Here is a 23,744-nt window from a genome sequence, read left to right on the forward strand (position 1 = left end):
AGCACATCCAGATCCTGAGAAAAACTGAGACAGTCCTGATTCTGTTTTGCTTCTTTCCCAGAAAGCTCATCAGCAATACCTTGTATCTTTGTACCGCTGCTGAGCATATGAAAATGTTCATGTCCTTTAGCGAACCTGTTAATCCTTTTGTGACTTGCTCTATGTGAGACTGGATTTGGGAATTTATTCCTTCCCTCTAAAAAGTAGTTTCTAAAGCACACAAAGTTGTTTTATGTATGTATCCTTAGACTCTTTTTTTTTACATTTCAGAATAATTTGCAGCTACATGCTGTATAGTAGACCTGAACTGCCTTTTGCAAATTCAAACATAAACACATTAAATTTTAAGAAGTTCAGGGTTGAGATTTTCAAAGCTACAGAGCCCCTATTAATTCCTAATGCGATTGTGTGGGTAAAATCCTTAACTGGTTTTGAAAATCTCAACCCTGAACTTTTTAATATTTAATATCTTAATGTTTGAATTTGCAAAAGGCAGTTCAGCTCTACTACCACAGAATACAGCATGTAGCTGCAAATTATTCTGAAATGTAAAAAAAAAAAAAAAATCTAAGGATGCATATGTAAAACAACTGCATGTGCTCTAGAAACTACTTTTTACAGGGAAGGAGTGCTATCTATCTGTTTATTAGAACAGAAGGGATATCAGCATACTTGGTATTTAAGAATCACTGAATTGAGAGAGTAATTTCATTAAAAGACTGAAAAATAAATATCAATTCTTTGAGACCAGCATGGGCATGATTTTGGCCTGTTAGATTAACAGCCAGAAATAACAGTATTGTATATTAGATGGTCATAGAGCTGTTATATGTGCTTCAACACATATTTTGATGTAATTTAAGTTGCTTTAATATTAATAAATAGAAATTAAATGTAAATCACATTATTGATATTGATCAAATCTATGTTTAAGGGAGAGCCAGGAAAACCAGGCGAGCAAGGATTGCTGGTAAGTACCTGTTTCTTCTGTTTCCTGATTCCTAAACAGTTTAAATAGTTCTGTGGTTTTATTTTATTCCCTCAACCCGTCTTTGTCACAAGCCTATTTGGATCTGCACTTGTAAGGAAAGTACAGAATGACAATGAGGGCCAGATGGTTCTCTCAACTTGCAGAAAGAGTTGGAAACCAAGATAGGAAATGGGGAAATAGGCCAGCTGCATAACGTTCCACTGCCACAGCCCCTATGTATGACTCCTTCCAGAGCACTGAATGGTAGACTATCTAGTCACTCTTGCATAGGGCCAAATCCCCATCTATTTTTGTGGTTACAATCCTGAGCCCTTTTCTGATGGAACCCTACAGACGAAATATCACAGTCGAAACATGCAGAGTATTATTCTCTCTGTGAAGTTTATTACTCCTATATATGGGAGAATCTGCCTATTCATTCAGTGGTGATATGAGGGCTTTTTTTACAAGCATACTGATTTGAGAATAGATGTTTTCTACTGCATCAAGAAAACTAACTCTATTCAGTTTGAAATAAAATGAGTTCCATTGCTTTAAAAAAGTCCGCTGAGGAGATCAAATAGTGTCTGGCTAGTGTGCACACAGTACGTGGTCCATTCACAGCTTCTTACCCTGTGAGGTCTTCCACTGCAGTACGGGTCATTCTTTTTTTCGTATAAGAACTGAGCAAATCACAACCCATTTTACTCTTTAGGTAAAACGACCATTGGTTCAGGAATCAGGTGTAAATTAGTTTGAATTTTTAAAATTCAAACTGAACTTTTGCAATTTCGAGCAGATGTGCTGATATTTTTACCAAGACAAACTTCAAATTATTTTGGTAGCAGCAGGTACATAATCTTAGAGGCTGGTGAAACAAAAAAAGAACATTTCTAGACTCTGAAATACCCTGCTGGTATCAGGCATTTAAAATCCTGGGGCTTGTTCATTTGAACATAATGATTTATTTTTAAAGTGCCAACCGGTATTTTAATTAGTTTTTTTTCTCCTGTGCCTGCCTTCTGGGTTTTGATTGCTTATCCATAATAATGTTTAAAATAGCTTTGGAAATGTTGCAGTGATGTGGTGCAGGAATTATGTGAGCGGCAACAATTTGGTGAGTGGTATCTTTTATTGGACCAACTGGTTGTGATAGATTTCAGCAAGCTTTCAAATGCAAAGCATTCTTGATGAAGAATGCTTTGCATTCAAAAGCTTGTCTATCCAACCCAATTGGTCCAACAAATTGTATCATCCACAAAAATCCTTGCCTCTTGCATTATAGCTTTGAGGGTTTTTTAGGCCTACTGTAGAGCTCTTCTGGTTGTTATTTTAGTGCACTATGGGTTAAGTTTATTTAGGCTCTTGACATAGGGTCACCACACTGGATAATATTTGTAGCAGTCCAAGGTACCTACAACTGTTTTGCCACTGGTGACCAGAGGTGGAGCCATCCATCCCAAAAATAGAAGTAGTAAAGGAGAAAGGAGAGGAATAGGATCAAAAGCACTGTGGATGCTCTCATCTATAGTATCCCCTCAGCATCATCTGCTAGGAGACCTTTAATAAGGTCTCTATAAAAAAATCATACAGCTTCTCTCAATTCAGTAGCATTTGTCTTTTCCAGGGATGATCCACTTTAGATGCAGCAGTCTTCTTAGACACAAATTACAGTGAGAAACAATTATTGGCACACAGATATGTGTGAATTGCTGTAACGATCTCAGGAGGATGTTAACTCTGAAACCAAAGATGACTATTTAAATGTCAACATTATTAACCTTTTAATTATTTTAATTTAATTTTGTGGCAGAGCACAGGGTGTCTCTGCCACTTTAAGGGCCTGGAGCTGGCAGCCTCCAGGTGCCTGATTAGGGCAGCCATTTTGGGGCCTATATAAACAAGGCAGTTTGGCTGCAGGAGGTCAGGCAGCAACATCGCCTGGCTGTAGGGTTGCTGTGAACGCCTGGAGGTAAGGGGGAGCTGTATGGGGACGGTTAGGAGGCTCCTGGTCCTGGGCATGACCTGAATCTGCACCCTGCCGGGAGTGGGTGGTCTGGTGGGGCTCTCAGTGGCGCAGGAGCCCCCAGGAAATACCAAGCCAGTTATCACCCCGGTGAAAGGCGGGTCGGGGCGCCTTAACCCCTAGCTCCCACCACCACCGGGTGGGTTACCCATGTGTTTGTTGGAGGGCCTAGAGGGCCAGTGTTGTGAGGGGCCCAGAGAGGGCAGACCCTGAGAGTGGGAGTGATGTGGGCGTGGTGCTGCGGTTGCTCCTAGGAGGAAGGGAGTAGTGGCACAGTGAGGCCCGAGGATGAGAGAGAGGGGCTAGAGAGACCCAGCCCGAAGGGGATAGTACCCTCGACTGGCCCATGCTGGGGCCAGGACCAGAGAGGGTCAAAAGGGCCAGGGGCCCACCGCGAGGGATGCCCAAGAGCCGGGGGCCTGGGGTCCCGACTGGCCTGGAGGTGGGCCAGGGCAAGAGGCCGAAGGTTCCGGGGGAACCACAGCCGAGAGGGGAACATGACTTCGGGGGGGCTAGGTAGCTCGGATGAAGGTGGAGTGGCCGCCTGATAGGAAGGATCAGAGTGGGGTCCTGTTAGGACGATTCTGGGGCCCAGCATGGGGCCGGTGATTGTGAGAACACCGTGATGCCATCTGCGAGGCTTGGGCTGTGGTATTAGGGGAGGTCAGAGCCGCAGAGCGCCCCTTGGCATCGGGGCATTACAATGGGCAGCCTCCCGCTTAATTGACATCAATCAGTGAATCAATTATCATCAAAGGCGTGGAGGGCGAGATAAGCGGGCGGTTGCCCAGAGACAGGTGGGTGGGCCACGAAGAGCTCGGCCCTGAGTAGGCCTGCTGTCATGGTGACAGGCGGGCAGGCCACAGAGTTCGGCCCCAGTGAGGGAGGCCCCCTGTCACAAATTTCTTTATTAAAAATCCATACATAAACTGTATGCACCTTGACAATAAGAGTCACCAGTAGTATAGTTTACTAATATACTGAATACATTATCAGCCAGCTTCCTCAAAAAAACAAATAAAAACCCACAAATGAAAATAGTTGCTTACTTAAATATATATACTACTGATCAATTTAACATTAACAAACACTTTAGGGGATGTTTAAACTGAGGAGCAGGGTGTTTTTTAAATCAAAGTTGGTAGTTTGAGATAGCACCTACCTAATCTATATTCATTTTAACACGGTTACGTCTAGTTACGTTCTAACTTAGGGTCTAGAAGCTAACATGATTGTAACATGAAAGAGAAAGGTACTTACCCCTGTTAGTCCGAAGTCGGGCAGAAGGCAGGGTGGAGTTGCACCTTATAGACTAACTGAATCAGAGATGCAGAAGCTCATAGCATATGGTGAAGTGAGCTGTTGCTCATTGAGATTTATGCATCTCTGATTCATAGGATCATAGAAAATTATGGTTGGAAGAGACCTCAGGAGGTCATCTAGTCCAACCACCTGCTTAAAGCAGGACCACCCCAGCTAATTCATCCCAGCCAAGGCTTTGTCTAGCAGGGTGTTAAAAACCTGCAAGAATGGAGGCTCTACAACCTCTCCTGGGTAACCTGTTTCAGTGTTTTACTACCTTCCTAGTGAGTAAGTTTTTCCTAATATCTAACCTAAACTTCCCTTTCTGCTTGAAATTTGAGACCGTTGCTCCTTGTTCTGTCATCTGCCACCACTGAGAACAGTCTAGCTCCATCCCCTTTGGAGCCACCCTTTCGGGTAGTTGAAGACTGCTATTAAATCCCCCCCTCTCAGACTTCTCTTCTGCAAACTAAATAAGCCCAGTTTCATCAGCCTTTCTTAATAAGTCATGTGCTTTAGGCCCCTTACCATTTTTGTTGCCATCCACTGGACTCTCTCCAATTTGTCCACATCCTCTCTGTAGTAGGGTGCCCAAAACTGGACACAATACTCCAGATGTGGCCTCACCAGTTAGTCCATGAGGTGCAGCTCTAGCCTACCTTATGATTGTAAAAGTGGATTTATACTACTTGTTAAGTGATATTTTCAAATACAATAATTATGTCAAGAGAAAAGTCAGATTTCCTGATTTAGGCATGTCTTTACTGCCTATTCCACCTTCCCAAACCATCTCTCATACCTACCCAGGTGCAAAATGCCCCAACTATTCCTACCAAGTTCTTCCTTTGACTCTTCCACTGTGGTTATACATGACACCTGAAAGCTCAAAACCTATTTTATAATTTCTTATCTCCAAAATGTCAGAGACCTTGAGCACAGAATTTAGGTCCAGTTTCCAGTGGAATGTACAGGACCTTGCTTTTGAGTAGTTATTCCTCCCACACCATCCATGTCTATGATTTTCTGACAAGAGGAATTTACAATCTACCTCTTCTACTCTTACTTCTAAATTATTCCCCTTTATGTCTTAATATATAGGCTGCAGCTATAAGGTGCTGTGCTGTGTCTTGAAGGATAAACTTTTAATAAAACTAATATTAAAATCCATAGAATGGCTCAAAAACGCTGAGGACTGAGCTTTGCGTTATTTGAATGGGAATTACAACATCTACCTTGTGTGGGAGTTGTGAGGCCTAATTTTGGTCAAGTGCCTTGATGTCCTCAGATGTGCAAAGCATTATTAGAATCGGAAACTAAGTTTCCAACTGTTGGGATTATGAACCAGCTACTGCACAGCTTGAAAATATTTAGATTTGCTGTTTTCTCTTCTCACAAACAGTAAGGCATGCAAGTTTCTGAGTGGAATAAAACTCCTGGGAGAGTGACTGTTGGGAGATAATGAGGTAACAGCATGTCTTCACAGCCAGTGTCTCAGAGCGCACCCCAGGCTCATCGTTATCTCACAACAATTGCACACCATGTTGTGTGTTACTTCTTATATACTTGAGCAGGTTATGCCTTTATGCACAATACATTCTAAATCATTTTAATGCATATGAATTTGTAGGAAGAAATTTCTTGATTCAGTTAAATAAAGAGGTCCCCTGCTTTAAATGAAATTAAGACTGTTTCCACCAATTGAATATTTGCCTCCTTTTCCTTAAAAAGAAACCAACCCCCCTCCCCGCAGGTCTGCATTGATTAATACACATACTTCAGATTAAATTAGGACAACAGGGGGCATTAGGACTGGAGGGATGTTTGGCTGTAACAACATGGGGATGGGATTGTCTGTGAGGTTCTTAAGAGCTGGGAAGCAGGGGGGACTGGACCCGATGATCTCACGAGGTCCCTTCCAGCCCTAAACTTCTGTGAATCTATGAATCCGTGAGACGGGAGGGCTTGTGCTCAGACATGCAGGAGCTTAGTCCATCCCTTGTGCTTTAACATGCAAGTAGGAGCGTAGAGGGCATGACCTTCTCTTTCTCCATGGACTCACTAGGAGAGGTGGGGAGTTGGGAGGTCATGGAACCCCTACCTCCCTTTCTCAATTTAAAACGCTTGCAACTACCTGGGTGCCAGCTGGCTGAAGTTGCTTCCCTGCCCTCCCTCCTGGTGTTAAGGTATAGCTGAACTCTACTTGCAAGATGTATTCGGTCTGATTTACTGTGTGTTCTTCTGTCAAGATAAACTCCCCCCGCCTAACTTTTAGACCAGATTGGCAGGAGTTCAGCTTCTCTGCAGTATCATGGAGGTCCTGTGCTAATCTGTCCCTGTGTTTCATTCACCTTTGTACTCTGAACAATATATTCAACAACTTTTAGTATGAGAACTTAGAGGATATTTGAGTTTCTCATCCTTTTGCATCAGGAATAAGAATTTCCAGTGCAGACTACCAGTGAGTGCCTCATTTGTGGTTTAGCAACAGGAAACCTCAACTCCTGGCACTGAAATATTAAAGTTCTTAGAGTATTAAAATAAAATAAGATGGAGTCTGGGTGTGGGGTGTTTAATTGTTTTCCTGTCCAGATTCCTTTTAGGAATTGGTGCTTTTCTGTTTATAACTATAATATTTGAACCTACAACAGTAATGCTAAAGTAACAAATAACATCAGTGATTGGGCTATGCTTTTTATCTCTGGGGGAAGGGGGAACTTTTAAAAATGTTTTGTCCATATTTAGTAGCTTGTATCAGTCACTCCAGAGACAAAAGCAGGCAGAAATCTGGCTTAATGGTCGAATAAGCCAGCTTTACAATTGCTTTGCTTCTCCATCCCAGCACAGGACAACCAAAGTGCAGTAGTAAAGAAGACCCTTTGTTTTCAGGATTCAAATGAAATGTTATGGCTATAGTGATCATCCAGAGTAAAAAAAAACAAACAAAAAACCCACACCCCTCAAAATAAGGTAAAGCATCTGTAGAACTAACAATTGCATGCCTATCTAGTATGAGTTACTAGACTAGAAAACTGTAGCTTAATTTTGTTTTTTCCCCCTTTATTTGTACAGAAGGGCCTGATCCTGGAGTTTTTCATAAGAAACTATCATCCTTGAAGGACAGTGGAAGACTTCAGTATCAGACTCTATATTCTCAAGTGCCACATTTTGAAACTGAAAGCAAAGTATTGTTCATCTGAGGAGAAAAGGAAGACATCCTAGGGTGAAGTGAACTCAAAACTGAGACTGGGAAGTTAGTTCTGTTGGCTTGAACTCCAAGTTTTACAAGCCTGAGGGCAAATCGTCAGCTAGTGTAGAGTCTCATAGCTCCATCTGCTTCTAAGAGTTTAATAATTTTGTTCTGATCCATGAAATACATAGCCAAAGCTGCTGCACAGCACTGTGTGCGATTCTGACCAAGTATTCAATGTAAATCTCTGAATAAATTATTGTATAATGTACTTCTCTACAAACATTTATTGAGGGCTAAAAGCTGGCACACAATTTTTCAGCCTTTGTCTCCTAAGGCAATTATTCTCCTCTCCAAAAACTCTTGGTCATCACTTGTTTTGTATTACAAGTGCAAGTGGCAGTGGAAAATTTGTCGTTTAGTTTTGCTCTTTAATGTCCCTAAAACTGTTGTTTTTATCTCTTAGGAAAATATAGCACGTCTTGTAAACCAGATGTTGTTTTTCATAATGGATAATTGCTCCTCTATTTTGAAAAGGGAAAAATGCAACTTGCTGAGATACTGAGGTTTTAGGCCAAATTTTGATAGGTCTGATCAGCAGATGAGTGACACAAGTTCCTGTGCAGCAGATGTGAGTATATGCCTGTAAATGAGGAGCTGAAATCAGTTTGCATGTCCAGCAATACAAGTGAAGGTGTAAATGGTGTAAATATCAAAAGAGGTATGATTTTTTTTTTTTTTTTTGTATGCTTTATTTCTTACATGCTTGTTGGGCCTTTAAGAATTATGCACTGGGCAAGTGTAACAAATTTCCATTACAGTGATACAGGTCTTTTGCATGTTTTGGGAACATTTAGGACAACAGCTCTATCCTGTTGTCCTTTTCCAAAATGAGCAAGCTGCAGGTGATTGCGGATACTGGGTGTTCAGACAGATGAACTTCCTTATTAGAGATGACAAGTTTTTAGTCAGAAATCTCATCCCCATGTGATGTCTTACAGATGAACATCCCTACTATTGAATTGTGTTATCTGTCAGAGGGCAGAGCACACTCCTGACCTCTCTGTATCCATTGCTGCAGCACTTAGACTTTATTTGGAGGCTTTCCCATCCTGAAGTGGTATTACTGAAGGCAGGGGCGGATCCAGGATTTCCCAAAGCGGATGTGAGAGCAGAAACTTGCACTGCAGGGGTGGCTACACTTCCTGCTCCCAGTAGGGGGTGTGCGAAACAGGTCATATTAAATTTGAATTCAGGTTCAGCCCAAATCGGGGACAGTGATTTGATTAGTTGATTCAAATTACTGTCCCTGTTTTGATTCGGCTGAATCTGAAGATTCAATGCTGATTTGGAGAATCAGTGATTAGGCCATAGACACAGCTTTCAGTGTTTTTTCTACATACCTTGAGGGACCAGGCACGGCTCATGAATGCTGCAGTGAGCAGATGGAGCATCCCATAGGAGCATGGGGGGCCTCTTGCATGCTTGGCAGTGAACCCAGAAGTGGACCAGAAGTACTTCCAGTCCACTTCTTGGTCCGCTGGGGAGTGCACGGGGGGGGGGGGGGGGCGGGGGGCTGTGTCCCCCCCAGCTTGGCAGTCCTCTGTGGGGGGACCGCAGGTACCCCCCCAGACCCAGGAGGCACCAGTCGCCCAGCCAGGGGGGGTCCAGGGGGCGCCCCTCAGCACGTTCCCTGGCTAACCCAGAAGTGGACTGGAAGTGCTTCTGGTCCACTTGTGGGTCTACAGCCGAGCACACTGCGGAGGGGGTCCACGCTCCTGTGGGACACTCCATTTACCCCAGCATCGCAGCAGTCATGAGCCGTGCCTGGTACCTCAAGGTGTGTAGAAAAAGCATTTAAAGCTGTGTCTATGGCCAAATCGATTTGGAGGGTTCCGATTCAATTCAGGGAGATTAAAGGGTCTCCAGGTTCAATTCAGATTCGGAGATTTAGCCACTGAATTGGGCTGAATCTTCACCAAATTGAACCAGGGACCAAAGCTGTGCACAGCCCTAGCTCCCAGCCTCCTCCACCCCCACCAGTATGGACAGACCACCGTTGGGAGATTCTGGGGGCACTTTAAGTCCCTAAAGTAGGTGACAGTCTCCCCTCCCTTCCCCTTCATGCTGAGAAGCATGTCCCATTCCCCTCCACCCCCATCTCACCACCCCTACGTGTCACTGCTGCTTTCCTTGCTGTCCCAGGGGAAGCTTGAGCCAGCCAGGCTACACAGGGGCTGGTCACATCTGGGGATGGGGGCAGCAGCAACAGTGCCATGGGAGAGTAGTTCCCTCTCCCTGCTTGGTTACCCCAGGAGCAAGCTTAGGGGAGGGGAACCCTGCTGTCCATCCCCACTACTGCTGTTCCAGTCCCCAGCTGAGCCCAGCCCCTGCACAGGCTGGGTGGGGTGGGCAGGAATGGCTCATGTGCTTTCCACATCCTCAGACCAGCAGGGAAAGCAGCAGCACCAGGTGGTGGGTTGGGAGGGAAGAAAAGGTGAGGGGGTGTACCTCTGAGCATGAAAGGGAAGGGAAGAAAAGGGGGATTTTCATCTGCTTTAGGGACTTGAAAAGGTCTCCAGAGGATCCCATGGTGTGATGCAGTCCAAAAAGGGAGTACAGCCATGCCACTGTATCCTCTCTGGATCCACCCCTTACTGGATGCATCTGACCATTTTAGTACTTGGCTTAAGTGCCAAGTGCCAACAGCCATTGCTAGCAATAAAAGAAAGTGAAGCAGTGAAGACATATTTTCATTTGTATTCTATTTTCCTTCCTGTGTCTCTCTTGTCTTGCTTTGCTTTCCAAAGAGAGTGGTAGATTCTCCATTTCTGGATGTCTTCAAATCAAGACTGGATGCCTTTCTGGAAGATGTGCTTTAGCCAACAACAATTTGTATTTTAGTCGCACGCAAGTTATTGGGCTCCATACAGAAATAACTAAGTGAAATGTAAGAGTCTGTGATAGGTCAGACCAGATGATCTAATGATCCCTTCTGGCCTTTATCTCTAAGTCTATTTCTTCCAGCATCCCCTGTATTAGAGAAGCAAGCCTAGAGACGCAGGAAAAGAGGTGTCCCCTCACTTGCTCCTTCTCTTGCTCCCTCTTCCATTTTGCCTCTATGGAATGCCCTCCTTTCATTGCACCCCATTAACTCTTTGCTCTTCCTGTTTGTATCTTCCTTCCCAGTTCATCAATATTCTACACTTTCCTTTTTCATCCTTTTTTCCCCCTAATCCTCCTGTCCTCTGGCTAGTTACTTTCCTTTCTCTGACTGGTACCTTCCCTGCTTTTCCTCATCCTACTATCACAGTAGCCATTAATAAAGATCTGCTGATGTAAAGCAATATAGGAGAGCTAATTAACTGTTGCTTTTTTTTTTTTTTTTTTTTTTTTTGCAGCAGTGAATACAAATAGGATAAGCCACAGCAAAATCAACATCTGTGTGAAGTTGCCCTTTTGATAACCAGTCTCCTTCTTTATTTACTTCTTCATTGTTTTACTTCAGTGACCTCCCTAATGCTAAAGCCAAATACAGTGAAATATAAGTACTGCTGTGTGAGCAAATTATTACTTTATCGGACAAGTCTTCAGATAGGTCCACATTTTTTAAAATGTCTTAATGTGTGCTTTTTTCATATAAAACACAATCAGAATTGCAGTCAGTGAAAACCTGACTTGAATGAATGGCAAAGCTCCCATTATTTTGTAGTCCTAGTTCGAGTTTCTGTGCCAATATTTCTTGCTTCTGTCTGGTAGGACCTAGAGGTGTTAAAGGGTTAAGGTTAAGAGAGTAAAGAAGTATCTCATTTTTATAGCTAAAGGGAGTACATCATCATTCTTATAGCTAGAAAGGAAAAATCAATTTACAGGCCTGATCTTTGAACTCTGTGCTGCTTTTGCTCATTTGGATATACATATACAGTACTTTTGCACTCCTATTGATTGCAAAGATTATTTATTATAAACAGGCAACACACAAATAGGAAAAAGGACTTTTTTTTCAAAGACAGTATCAGGTAATTTTGGTACAAGAATGTATTATTCCATTGAGAAACATTTTCCTTTATTATTTTCCAAAAGCATCTGATATGAATTAATATAAATATGTCTCAGTGCACCAAAGCATTCACTTGTCCCTTACATTGCCATTGTGTTTTCACGTTTGGCACTTACATTCTCTGTCCATGAAACCTGATATCTTGTAAAACAAATCAACTGTGCTGTAGCAGACATGCAAATAAAAAATGGCCAGAGTATATATTTATTATATTTCCGTAACCATTAAACATCTGAGTAATTTGAAATGGATGCCAAACACCTTGAGTGACTCTTCCTAAAATAATATAAACTGAAAGTACTTCACTTTTGAACTTCATTGTAAATTTTAGAGGGCAGATTTATATATTTTCTGCTTACTGTAACACATTTTCCTGTTCTGTAACTTGCTAAAACATAAATAACTAATAGACTGTGCTCAAAGCATCAGGGCACTTTAATCGTTATAGACCCAATTCTGTTCTCATGTACACCACTTTTTCATTTCAGTGAAAATAAATCGTGTCCTCACTGAACACACTAGGAGTTTTCCCCTTGATTTAAGAGGAACAGGATTTTTCCCCAAGTTTTTTCTATCCAGGAGATGACAAAGTACCAAATCATAAGAACATAAGACACAAGACAACAGGTGTAACTATAACTTCAAAAAGCTGTAATTTTAGAATGGCAGCCAATGCAGAAATCTGGTCTTTAATAAGCACTCAGAAAACAGTTGGTTCACCACCTTACCCTATGATATCCACTGGTATAAAATAGATGCATGTACAGTATACTGCACACACCTTTGTTGTCAGCTACAGCAACCTATTAACTTCCTAGCTGCAATGGCACATAAATCCTTGTCTCCCATCTTTGGTAATGTTCCATCTTCTGACATAGTTGACTAGCTGATTTCCTCACTCTGTACATCTTAATGTATGACACCACTTTTAAAATAAGTGTCACAAACATCCATTTTGATTAGCAGGGATTACTTTTTATTTTTAATATATTCATGTTGATAGATCCTTGTTCTGTGCAATAACTTACCACTAAGGTTTGCGAACCTGGGATTTTGGATCTTTAATAATTTAAATAAAAGCTAGCTTCCACTGACTTACTAGGATTTCTGGGATCTCAGCCAGTGCTTTTGAAAATCAAACTACCTTAATTTGGATTACTAAAGAATGATTTAGAAACCTCATTTCAAGCACCTGAGTTTGAGCATTCTGGCCCAAGTCATCAAGATAGGGGAATATTATCATCTCCATTTGCACAGGGAACTGAGGAAGAACATGATTAGCTGACTTGTTTATATAAGTCTTTGATATAAGTGGGCACTGAAATTAAGTTAGGCCTCTTGTCTTCCAGTTCTGTTTCTTAATTTCCATAATAACATTTCCACTGCTAATAGTAAAAATGTGAGTGGCCATGTGTCTAACATGCTATACTTGTACAACATAACAAAAAACTATAAATTGATCTGCAAACTACACAAGACTATTTTCCTGGTCCTTAAGCGCTGCAGAAGTTCCTATACATGGTAGACATTTTATGGTTTGAAGAAACAGGAGAATCATGCCTCCTTCAAGTCCAGGCAGAATTTCAATCAAAAGCCACCCCAAAATTACAGCCCTTGGCAGGAACCATTTGCCAGCTCGACCCCAAGGGAACCAAGCTGTGAAAGAAAAAAATAATAATTTACAGAGTCATAGAGAAGCAGGGCTGGAAGAGACCTCCAGAAGGCATCTAGTCCAACCCCCTGCTTGGGGAGGATAATTTCTATCCAAACCATCCTGTACAAACCATAATCTAAACTCTACATAAGACTACCATCAAACCTGACAATATAGACCTAATACCCTAACCTGCCACAGGCAAAGCAGGGAAAGCGCACATCAGCTAATGTCCTGCTTCTATAACATGTTGTCAATATACGCTCAAAAGGTCCCAGGTAGAGGGCCACGCTCCCTGCTACAGAGGAAGGCAAAAACCCACACAATCCATACCAATCTGACCATGGGGTAAAATTCCTTTCTGGCCCCAAGTATAGTGATCAATCTAACCCTGAGCAGAGGGGAAAGACCCTCTGACCAGAAATCTCCAGCTTTGGTCTCAACAGCAACCATTTGGAGTTGGTTGGAACCTTTCTGGGCATATATTTCTTCATTTTGCAGCTATTCTAGGACCTACAGAGTTTACTAGCTGTAATTCTTCCATTGTGTAGCCATGGGGTGTCAAACCCATCCATGCCCACAGGCTAGATGAGTAGCACAGGGCTGGTCTACAAGCTGGCCCTGCCTGCTGGATCCAGTGCATATCCTGGAGCAGGTGGAGTACAGGCCATATGCGGCATGGCCCTGCTCCACCTACTCTGGGACCATGCTGCCCACAGCAGCCATACCAGGACATGCTGCTGGATCTGTCATGGAGCTGATGCACACTCAAGTGGGTGCTGCCAGCAACATGGTCCCAGAGTAGCTGAAGTGAGTGCTGTGTGTAGTGTTTGGGGCCTTCTGGTGTTCCTTGCATGTTGCTTTTTGGTCAACTCCAAGACCCACAGGCAGCACCAGCAGCCAGAAGATAGACCTTTGTGGGCTATTTCCAACCTTCAGGCCATATCTTTCAAACCCCTGGTGTAGTCAACACAGCCCTTTTATTCCAGTGGAGCAAGTGGGAGAAGGCTCTATAAGTTTGCATTGTATTTCTGAGTTCCTATGCTGGTTTTCCCCATGTAAGATAGCTTCCCTCTCTTCCCTGGTGCATTAAAAAAATACATAATTAACACCTTTATTCCTCCAGACATTTTTCTTACTTGCTTTTGTATATTTAAATATAGCTCATAAAAGGGAATGTGCTCTCTTCAGAAAATGCAGGCAAGTAATTGAAAATAAATATGTAAAGGAAGTCTAGTCCATGCTAGAACTGTATTATTCAATTAAATTCTGAACAATATTTCAACTGTTGTTTATGGGAGACCAAGTGGGGTGGGGAGAGAGTTATTAGTGGATCAGCTGCACAGTCTCCACACAGCTTTGTGTGCCAGGCCTTCTCCTTTCCCAGTGCCATGGGTGATCCTTTACAGAAAAACTGTTTCAGTTTAACTGAGCTCAGCAGTTTGGAAGTCCATATGGTAAGAAGCACTTGCCAGCATGTGTAAATTGTGCAATGAATCATTTTAGGTAAGTGTTTAATTACAACTAACATTGCCCGGGCCTCATTAACACATAGGCAAACTAGGCACATGCCTAGTACCCTAAGTGAAGAAGGGGCCCAGTTGTGCTTATTTTACATATTATAATTATTAAGTGAAAAAGTAATATAAATATACAGGATTAAGTAGGGGCCCACTAGGGGTTTGCCTAGGGCCCACTAAAGGTTTAATGCAGCCCTGAGCATTTCTGAGCTAAGCACTAGAGGCAACCATCTTGCTTAAGAGTTTTACCATTAGTGACTCAAAAGTAGAGGGAGATACACTAAAATAACTTCCAGACTGATATAAATAAGGTGCAAGCACCATTAAATGAAACATAGACATTTATATTTAAATATTTCATTTCTAATGTTATTCCTTTGTTTCTTTTAATGACTGTCCTCTGCTGTTCTTCAAAAACATGATAAGAAATAGTTTGCATTCTCTGCCACTGGCCATGCTTTCTTGTCTAGGCTAGAATTTTTCCCTAAATTTTCTTACAGTTAATGTTGCCATTGGTAGCAGTCACAGGAACTCTAGTACAGAAGGCATCACTGGAGCTAGATGACACAATATTGAGATCTATCAGCAGGTGCCAGGATCCCTGTCTTCCCTTCAATTGCAGTCATTACTCCTTCGTGGAGAAAGTGAAATGGCAGTCACAGTGGTGAAAAAGTCCGGGGAAGATCCTAGAATAGTCACAACCACAGCCATAGTGACCCACTGATATTTTTAAGTGAGGTGTCAGCCTCTAGTAGTAGAAACAGAAATGCCCCATGTATTATCATTATTATTATAAATAATAATATTGAATAAATATTATTATTATAAATAATTATTTAAAAAAAAATAATGGATCACAATTTATGTATGGAGATAGCAATAATACATTAATGATGTGATATGGTATGGTATGGTATAAAGTCCTGCATTTAGAATGGAACAATCCCATGTTCCTGGGGCTGGGGATTGACTGGCTAAGCAGCAGCTCTGCAGAAAAGAACATGGGGGTTACAGTAGACAATAAGCTGCACATAAGCCGTCAGTGTGTCCTTGTTGTAAAGAAGGATAATGGCATGCTGAGCTGTATTAGTAGGTGTGTTGCCAGGAGATGGAGGAATGTGATTATTCCCCTCTATTCAGCACTGAGGAGGTCACAACTGGAGAACTATGTCCAGTTTTGTGTCCCACCCTCCTCACACCAATACAGAAAGGATGTGGACTAACTGGGGAAAGTCCGGTAGAGGGCAACAAAAATTGTTATGGAGCTAGGGCATGTGACTTCTGAGGAGAGACTCAGGGAACTGACCTCAGAGAAGAGAAGACTGAGAGAGGATTTAATAGCAGCTTTCAGTTCCCTGAAGGGTGGTTCCAAAGAGGATGGACCTAGACTGTTCTCAGTGATGCCAGGTGACAGAACAAGGATCAGTATACTCAAGTTGCAGCAAGGGAAGTTTAGGTTAGATATTAGGAAAAATTGTCTCACTAGGAGACTATTAAAGCACTGGAACAGGCTACCAAGAGAGGTTGTGGAATCTCCATCGTTGGAGGTTTTCAAGACCCAGCTAGACAAAACCTTGGCTGGGATGATCTAGTTAGGGACGATCCCACTTTGAGCACGGGGTTGGAATAGATGACCTCCTGAGGTCTCTTCCAACCCTCATGATTTTCATGATTTCATAGATTCAGAAAACATAGGGCTGGAAGGGACCTCACAAGATCATCAGGTCCAGCCCCCTACCCAACAGTTGGATCACCCCAGCAAAATAAGCATCCAAGCATTTCTTAAAGGTATCCAATGTAGATGCTTGCATCATTTCTGAGAGGAGTCTATTCCAGACTCTTGAGACTCAGACAGTAAAGTTTTTCCTTATGTCCAGTCTAAAACAGACTTCTTGCAGTTTGTGACCATTAGACCTTGTCTTCCCTTGGAGTGCCCTGATGAACAGACATTCTCCCAGTTTCTGATGCACACCCTTTATATACTTATAGGCTGCCACCAAGTCACCCCTGAGCCTTTGCTTCTCCAGGCAGAAAAGTCCCATGCCTCTCATCCTTTCCTCATAAGGCCTGTTCTCTTGACCTCTGATCATGTGTGTGGCTCTCCTCTGGACTTTCTCAAGCTTCTCCACATCCTCTCTAAAGTGTGGAGCCCAGAAGTGGATGCATTACTCCACCTGCAGCCTCACCAAGGCCAAGTAAAGTGGGAGGATGACTTCTTAGGTCTTGTTTGAGATGCATTGGTAGATGCAAGCCAGAGTTGTATTTGCTTTGCTGGCTGTGACATTGCATTGGTAGCTCATGTTCATCTTGTGATCAGTCATGTCCCTCAAGTCTCTTTTGGTTGTGGTGCTAGTGAGTATAGCACTGCTGAGCCTATATGTATGATATTGCATTTCTCTGTGTTGAATGTCATCAGGTTTTGATCTGCCCACCTTGCGAGCCTGTCCTGGTCAGCCTGAATTGCCAGCCTATCCTCTAGAATGGCTGCACTTCCCTATAATTTGGTATCATCCGTGAACTTAGCCAGTCCGTTTCTGACACCCGAATCCAGATAATTTATGAATATATTAAAGAGTACTTGTCTGAGTACAGAGCCCTAGGGGACACCACTGGTCACCATGCGCCATGTTGACTCGGTTCCATCAACTATCACCCTCTGGGTCTGACAACAGAGCCAGTTCCCCAGCCATTGGACCATAAGGTTGTCAAGGCTGCAGTTCCCCAATTTTACCATGATGACATCATGGGAGACCAAGTCAAAGGCTTTTTTTTAAATCTAAATATATGACAGCAACCTCTTCTCCTTTGTCCAGGTGATGCATCACGTGGTCATAGAAGGAAATGAGGTTGGTCAGACAAGACTTACCCACAATGAAGCCATGTTGGCTATCTCTCAGAACATTGCCTCCCATTAGCCTGTTGTTGATGGTTTCTTTGATGGTTTTTTCCAAGATCTTTCCAGGGATTGAGGTCAAACTGATTGGCCTGTTGTTCCCTGTATCTTCTTTCCTTGCTTTCTTGAAGATAGGCACCACATTGACCCTCTTCCAATTTTCAGGAACCTCTCCCAAGTGCCATGAATTCTCAAATATCCTCCCCATTGGTTGTGCTATGATGTCAGCCAACTCTTTTAGCACTCTTGGGTGCATTCCATCCAGGCCAGCTGACTTATGGATGTCCAGCCTCTCAAGCTGTTCCCTCACAAGATCTTCACCAATTATAGGCATATAATCGCCCTTATCCTGGTAGTCCTGTGTCCTGTCAGGCAAGGTGATCCCCTTCGGCTGGTGAAAAACTGACACAAAGTAATCACTGAGGAGATTAGCTTTCTTCTGGGTGTCGGTTGTCAGCTGCCCTATTTGGTTCAGCCAGGGTCCAATGTTGCCGTTGTTTTTTTTTTCTGAGTTTCCATGTATTTGAAAAAGGACTTTTTATTGTCCTTGATTTCCATAGCCAGCTTGAATTCAATTTCAGCCATGGATTTTCTGGTGTGGGGGCTGGGCCAGGTGCGGGCCAGTGCTGCATAATCCTCCTTAATGGTAGTTCCTGACTTCCACCCCTTATAAGCTTCTCTTTTCAGATTCAGGAGGTCCATGAGTTCCCTATTGAGCTAAGGGGGTCTCCCAGCCCTTTTGCTACCTTTCCTATGGGCCAGAATGGACTTCCCTTGTGCTTTGAGGATCACATCCTTAAGGAGCAACTACTCATCATGGACTCCCTTCCCTGTAGGGGCCTCAACAACCAACCTCTTGAGCTTGTGAAAGCTTTCCTAAATTTTAGGATTTCCACACTGCTGACTGATTTGCCGGTTTTGTCATGGATAAAGTGAACAACTCATGATCACTGTTACCAAGTTTCCCTTGGATCCTCAGGTCACTAATTAGATCATCCCTTTTGACCAGCACCAGATCCAGCAGTTCCTTACCTCTTTTTGGCCTGCTGACTTCTTGAGTCAAATAGAGCTCATTAATGCAAGTGAGGAAGCGTTGCAACCAATCAGATTTAGCTGAATGCTCTTCCCATGAGATGTCAGGATGGTTGAAGTTGCCCATGACAACCATGCACCCAGAGCGTGCAGCCTCTGACAGTTCCCTAGCGAATTCATGGTCAAGTTCTTCCTCCTGGTTAGGAGGTCTGTTATTCTAATATTATTCTAATGATACATATATTCCACCCTGTGGCCTGAAAAGGTTGTTGACTTCTGGTCTGGGGCAGTGAGGATATTACTCTCCAGGGGGTGGGGGGTCTTGGGTTCTGATTGCTTCACCCAGGGTATTTTGTATTTTGTAACCAATGACCATCTAATGCAGTGGCACTCAACCTTTTTCCCTACAGGCTGGATGGGCAGTGGCTCATCAACCACAGGCTGGATCCTGCTAGTGATCCTGATCCAGCCCTGAGGCCAGTGTGGTGGGCACTGTCTGACCATGTAGAGGGGGATGCAGGGCAGCCCAGCTGCAACATGGCCCTGCAGGGAAAAAAGGGGGTGGCTTGGTCCTATTGGGGTTGGGAGAGGAGAGAGGCCCAGCTCCAATCTGGCCATGTGGGGAGAAATGGGGGCATGTCTTACCCCATGGGGGGGGGAAGAGGAGTGGCCCAGCCTCAATCTGGCTCTGTGGGGAAAAGAAGGTATGGCCCAGCTCCATGAGGGGGAAGAGGGCATGGTTTGGCTTCATGGGGAAAGGGGGCATGGCCTGGCCCCAGTCTGGCCCTGTGGAGGGGAACGGGCGTATGGCTTGGTCACTGATCCAGATGCAGGGGGAGGGGGTGTGGCCTGGCTGCAACTGGTAGGGCAGGGCTTGGGGTTTAGAATTTAGCTGGTGGAGGGTGACCAAATTAATGGTCACCATTCCCCTGCCACTAAATTTCCTGCCCCATGGGGAGCCCCGTGGGCCAGATGTGATGGCTTTGTGGGCCGCATTTGACTCCCAGGCTGGAGGTTGGGTACCCCTGGCCTAACACACCACTGTCACTACATAAACAATAGCAGTAATAATAAACATTGCTTAAATTGTAAAAGACAGATGCCATGTTTCAACCATGCTCCAAGTCCTGTCCCTTTTTTCCCCCACAAACCAAGAAAATAGAGAGGGACGACCTGACCTCCTACACACAATCAGAACTAAACAATCCAGCAAGGTTGGGGAGCCTCTTTCCTGACCCAGCTGCTCAGGAAAATGGAGAAATGCTTCTGTCAGTATTGTCTGAGTAAAAGTGGGTGCTAGCAAAGGCATACTGTTGGTAGCTGGAAGCAGAACAAGCTTTCCTTCCCATTTCTAGTTTAGGGCTGGGGAGAGAAGAGAAACAACACACATGGTAAATTGGCTCTATATTTTTCATGACCCTAATGACCACTTACTAAATGTTGTTGGCTACAAATGTCCAATTCGGGATCCTTAAAATTCTGGTTTATTAGGCGGATTGAAACACTGTAATGAAGTTAAACCATAAACCTTGGAGCTGGTCTCCCCCCCCCCCCCCCCACACACACACAGTAGCGAGCTACAAGAGTCAGGTATACCTATCCCACAGGCACTGGAGTCTGCCGTCGAAGCTTCTTTCAGTGTGGTGTTATCTTCCAGAAGGGGGTCGCCGGCTGGTCCTTCTGGCTGGACAGGTTGGGTGCTGGAAAAGTTGGAGATCAAGAGGGTACCGCTAAGGGTCACTTTTCACTGCTTTTTTATCTGTCCTTGGCAGACTTTGGTGACTCCCCAGTTTCCAGGTTTGTCCAATCCAGGGGTCGTTGACCCTCGTGGGACTTCCCCCCCCTCGGTGGCTACTGGATGGCATCTGTCAGCCCCAGGGGTCATCTGCATGTGCGTGCAGGTTTGGGAGTCTGTTGATGAATTTTGAATAGGGCTCTGGGAGCGGCCGATCTGGAGATATTCAGCCCAAAAGTTGGTCCCTGGCATTGATTAACTCAGACCAGGGCTTCTAGCCCTTGAACAGTGATGTTCAGAGATTTCCCGGTTGCTACATTGTCTTCTATTGATTTCTTCCCATGGTTGATCTGCAGTTTTCCTAGGTATTAATTGCTGCCTGCTACTGTGTTACGCATTCAATCACTGATTCACTCGCTCTTTAAGGGGCCCACCTGATACAGAGAAGCGGCAGTTTGATTCCTGCCCTTGTTAACATTGTTACAATGTATAGCTTACTTCTGAAACTAAACACATTTAGTTGAAAGCTGAAAGGTGAGGAGTATAAAATATAAGCTACAAAAGTAATGCCATGGCACACAAATAGATAAAAATACAAGGGGAGATACAAAATGCACACATACAAATTTTAAAACACAATTCCTTATCTTAAAGTGAAAGAAAGAGGAAGGAAGAAATGGTAGAAGAGGAAAAACATATCCAAGGAGGGGAGAGCAACTGCAGGCAAGAGGAAAAGGGGGCTTTCTGCTACAATGTAATGAACTCAACTGCACAGGCAGACACAGTTCACAAACTATCAACATCCATTTACCTTTTAATCTAACCTTCAGTTTCTTGCATTTTGGTACCATCCACAATCAACACTTGAGAAACATGCATTCCTTCATTATGATGTCCAGCATTTCTCCCTCTCGGAGCTTCTGACAGATCTTATAACTAAGCATTTACTGGATATTAGAGTTGATTACTCTGCGTGTTTTCTTGAAACCTATGGGCTGGAAGGACTTCTCCAGCCTAATAAAGCTGTCACTGTCATGAACAACACAGATTATAATACCCAGGGTTCATTCACCTGCTCCTCTACCAACATCATACACTCCATCACCTGCTTACACTGCCCCTCTGCTGTCTATATTGGACAGATGGTGTTTCCTGTATGAAAGTATGAATGGACACTGATTTGGCATCATTTCTAGAAAGATACAAAAGAAAAGCCTGTAGCAGAACACTTTTAACCACCCGGGATGTTTCATCACTGACCTTAGCTGATCTTAAATAACAAAACTTTAAAAACTAATGTGAACATAAAAATTATGGAACAAGAAATCATCTGGGCAGTGGACTATATTATGTATGATCTCAACAAAGATTCTGGATTCTGACCCCATTACCTGGACTAGTTTTTATAATCCTTATGCCCCTCAGTGAGGTAGGGTTAGGATTTGTCTATCCTTTTTTATCTCTTCAACCCAACTTTGCCTCTCTTAGCAGTGGTTCTTGCCCCTATTCTTTCCCCCTTCTTTCCCTATCCTTTGTATTTCAGTTAATGCATTCCTTTCTGTTTCTTGGGTGAATCTGATATCTTTTATTAGACCAACCCAAATAGTTGGAAAATAATTATTAAGCAAGCTTTCGGGTTCAAAAACCCTTTGTCAGGCTAAGGAAGTTTCAGCAGTTGGTGTGTGCCCTTCCTGGATGGAATGAAAAGTAAAGAAGCCAGGGGCTGGGCTGGTGTACACACAAGACAGGTAGTCAGTGAGTAGATTGAGGAGTCAGTAGGTAAGAGACAGGCTTGGGCGGGGAGGAAGGGGGAGAGAGAGAAGGGGGATGAAAGTGGAGAGAGACCTGGGGAGTCAGATGTCAGGCAGGTTATAATGTGTCATAAATCCAATGTCTATATTTAGTCGATGATTTTTTGTATCCAGGAGGTTGATGAAGTGGAGTTCATAGGCTCATCTCTAGGAAGTGTTTTGTAGGTTTCCTTTGAGGATCAGGACTGAGAGATTGGAGAGAGTGGTTTTCTTGTGAGCAGTGTGCCCCCACAGGTAATTGGGTATTTCTGTCTTTGATAGATTTCTGGTGTGCATTCAGTCTGGTGCACAGTTGTTGTTTGGTCTCTCCTACGTATTTTCCATCAGGGCATTTGGTGCATTGGATGAGGTATATTACATTTCTGGAGGTGCAGCTGGAAGATCCAGGGATGCTGATGGCTCTGTTGTGGGGTGTAGTAATAGTGGGGGTGGTGGAGATGCGTTGGCAGGTTTTGCATTTCCTGTCCTGGCACGGTCTGGATCCTTTTGGTGTGTTCTGGGCTTGAGGAAGTTTGCTTCTGGTGATGAGGTTGGCGAGGTTCGGTGCTTGTTTGAAGGCTAGGATGGGTGGCTCTGGGAAGATCTTTTTAAGAACAGGGTCTCTGTCTAGCATGGGTTGCAATTGTTTGAGGATTTTCCGTACAGGTTCAAGGGAGGGGTGATATGTCATAACCAGCGGTGTGTGATTTGTGGGGGGTTTTCTTCTGTACTGTAGCAGTTCTTCATGTGGTATCCAAGTGGCTCTTTCAAACGTGCAATCTCTCTCTCTGGAGGAGTGTCCTTGTTGGGTGAAAGCCTTTTTAAGATGGGTGAGGTGGCGATCCCAGGTGTTCTCTTCAGTACAGATGGGGTGGTATCTGAGGGCTTGGCTGTATATCACAGCTTTTTTGGTGTGTTTAGGGTGATTGCTGGTTCTGTGCAGGTATGTATGTTGGTCTGTGTGTTTCTTGTATAACATGGTCTGTATTTTATCATTCTGGATACTGATCATCGTGTCTAAAAAGGAGATGCTGGTGCTGAAGTATTCTAGAGAAAGTTGGATGGAGGAATGGTGATTGTTGAATTTCTGATGGAACTCAATCAGAGATTGTAGGTTTTCAGTCCAAATGATGAAGATGTCATCGATGTATTGTAAGTACAGCAAGGGTTTGATGGTGCAGTTCTTGAGGAAGTCTTCTTCCAGGTGGCTCATAAAAAGGTTGGCATACTGTGGGGCCATTTTAGTGCCCATAGCTGTTCTCATTATCTGGAGGAAGTGTTGATTATTAAAAGTGAAATTGGTGTGTGTGAGGATGAAGTGGATAAGGTCAGTAATATCTTTGGGTCTGTATTCTGGGTTGTAATCTTGTTCCTGTAGATATGTAAGGCAGGCTTGGATGCCATCCTGGTGTGGGATGTTGGTATATAGGCTGGTTACATCCATGGTGGCTAGGAGTGTGTTGCTGGGAAGATGGTTTATGTTTTCTTTCTGTTTAGTACCCCAGCTCTGTGCAAGTCCATTCATAGAACCTGATGAAGTAGACTATAGCCTATGAAAGCTTATGCCTTTCTGAA

The 23,744-nt window shown here is 43.5% G+C and overlaps 1 protein-coding gene and 1 long non-coding RNA gene across 2 annotated transcripts in view; both read left to right on the forward strand.

Annotated features, from left to right (window-relative positions):
- Positions 1-23,744, forward strand: part of LOC106737487 (collagen alpha-1(XXV) chain) — a 255,493-nt gene that overhangs the window by 111,347 nt on the left and 120,402 nt on the right. The window contains exon 9 of the mRNA XM_059722126.1: positions 935-970. Coding sequence (XP_059578109.1) covers positions 935-970 — 36 coding nt within the window. The remainder of the gene's footprint in view (positions 1-934; positions 971-23,744) is intronic.
- On the forward strand, positions 2,875-7,437 carry LOC109286314 (uncharacterized). Its single transcript, XR_009459870.1, has 3 exons — positions 2,875-2,942; positions 7,138-7,265; positions 7,368-7,437. It is a non-coding gene; the product is annotated as an uncharacterized LOC109286314 (long non-coding RNA).

Source organism: Alligator mississippiensis, chromosome 2, assembly GCF_030867095.1.
Source record: "Alligator mississippiensis isolate rAllMis1 chromosome 2, rAllMis1, whole genome shotgun sequence".
In the NCBI taxonomy this organism is placed as follows: Eukaryota; Metazoa; Chordata; order Crocodylia; family Alligatoridae; genus Alligator; species Alligator mississippiensis.